General features: G+C 42.5%; 1 protein-coding gene across 1 annotated transcript; it reads right to left on the minus strand.

Moving 5' to 3' along the window:
* LOC115641163 (olfactory receptor 10A7-like) lies at positions 1-807 on the minus strand. Its single transcript, XM_030544247.1, has one exon. The coding sequence runs from the start codon at positions 805-807 to the stop codon at positions 1-3; it is 807 nt and encodes a 268-aa protein (XP_030400107.1).
* Positions 808-2191: the final 1384 nt, after the last annotated feature.

Below are 2191 nucleotides of genomic sequence, written 5' to 3' on the forward strand. Positions count from 1 at the left end.
CTAGACAGGAGCAGCGGAGGTGGATGGGTGTTGCTTCAAACGAGATAGTCCTGAACCACTTTCTCCACAGAGGGCTGGTCCTTCCTCTTTGACCTCTCTGTTCCTCAGGCTGTATATGAGGGGGTTGACCATGGGAGTCACGACTGTGTAGAAGAGTGAGAACACTTTGTTCAGATCTCTCAGTTTATCAGTTTTTGGTAGCATGTAGACAATCATTATGGTCCCATAGAAAATTGACACCACGATGAGGTGAGAGGAGCAGGTGGAAAAGGCCTTTTGCCACCCAGTGGCGGAAGGCATTCGCAGGATTGTGGTGATGATACAGACGTATGTTGCCAGCGTTAATAGAAATGGTGGGAGAGTGCATATAGAAGCCAGCATGGTAGTGATAAGCTCCATCATATATGTTTCACTGCAAGAGAGTTTTATTACTGGGATGAAGTCACAAAAGAAATGGTCAATTTCATTACGGCCACAGAAAGTCAATTGTTGCATTAAAAATATTGTTATGTCAGCAGCCAGAGAACTACTTATCCAAGTGTCAACTGCTAGCTGGAGGCAGGACCCGCCATTCATAAGGGCTTCATAATGCAGAGGTTTGCATATCGCTAAATACCGATCATAGGACATCACTGCCAGGAGATAGCACTCTGCAACTGCCAGGAAACCAAAGAAATAATATTGTGTGAGGCAGCCACTAACGGAAATGGTTCTGTCCCCAGTCAGGAGACTGGCCAGCATCCTGGGCAGGATAGTGGAGGTGTAGCAGGTCTCCAAACAGGACAAGTTTCCCAGGAAGAAGTACATGGGGGTGTGAAGTTGCTGATCAGCCACAACTAGTGCAATGATGAGGACGTTCCCAGCCACAGTCAGGAGGAAGAGAAGAATTTGTAGCTCAGGGAGATTCCCAAATCCTAGCAGGATGAATTTTGTGAGAAGTGTTTGATTTTCCTGCTCTGGGTTTGCCATGAGGTGTAACTAGAGGAAGAAAACAAAATTCACAATAGAATCTGAAGATGATCTATTTTAATCAAGTAGTAGTATCTATTTAGTTCCATAAATATTCCATAAGGTCCCTGATCCTGTTGGGTCAGTGAAGAACTAATACTCTGGAGGCAAATTTCCTACTTAGACCTTTGACATTCCATGATCATCCCTCCTTCTGTCAGTTAAAAGCCAATATAGGCAGAAAAATCACACTGCTGTATAGATTTATGTCAAAATTGGCAACACCATTTTGTATTAGTCTTTTGTAAGTTTGACAAGTGGTCACCATAGATCACCAGGGTGGACTGTGACTCTTCCATTGAAAATGTATTATTGGCTCAGCTAAAGGCTATCAGGCTCTAGTGGACTCAGCCACTAGAGGGGGACAATGATCAACACAGTGTCAAAGGAAGTTACAGTAATCTCCAGGAGACAAGGTCCAGCACTTTCCTATTGTTTTTATTCTTTTTCCATTTTTTGACATTTGTCTTAGACCTCTCCAGAGACACACACATCACTGAGCTCTTGCATCACAAACTTATGCTGAATTTACACTTCACTCTCCTTTTCCAGTATCACAACCACCTCTCTGTCTCAGTTTACTTTCCCTCAGAAACGCTTGCAAATTGAATCTCACTTTGTTTCTGTCTGCAATTGAATCCTCCCTCTGCCTGCTGTGAGTTTGCTTCTGCACCCTATTAATGTTGTCTCCCAATGTGATTAAGTTCACTTTCTGGGTGAAGGTGAGCAGGGGATTATTAACTAGCACAGGACCTACTAGCTCCCTTAACTGAATGGATCCCTCTCTCTGGTTATTTTGTTTTATCCAACACCACAGCTCCCCCAACTCAAGGCATCACTCTTTATTCTAGAATCCCTTTGGTTTTGGAAACGAGTCACTTAGCAAGCCACATGATATTGCCACTAGCTAAGGCAATCAGATATTTTCAAACAGGATGCTAGTGACACAAAGTGTCCAATACCTCATAACACCCAAACATGTCACATCAGTGCAACCCCTTCAGTCACTGTTCAGTTCTATCAACAATAATGGAACATGTGTGATAAGATTTTTTTTTACAGCTGCTCAGTCCTCTGTTGTTCATTTTCCCCTTGCCCTCTAGACTTAGCAATTTTTCTCTTAATAGTCAAATAAAATGGATATTATGAAAACAATGAACAACATACAGAATTGATGTAATTA

This window comes from Gopherus evgoodei, unplaced genomic scaffold, assembly GCF_007399415.2.
Source record: "Gopherus evgoodei ecotype Sinaloan lineage unplaced genomic scaffold, rGopEvg1_v1.p scaffold_33_arrow_ctg1, whole genome shotgun sequence".
Lineage (NCBI taxonomy): Eukaryota > Metazoa > Chordata > Testudines > Testudinidae > Gopherus > Gopherus evgoodei.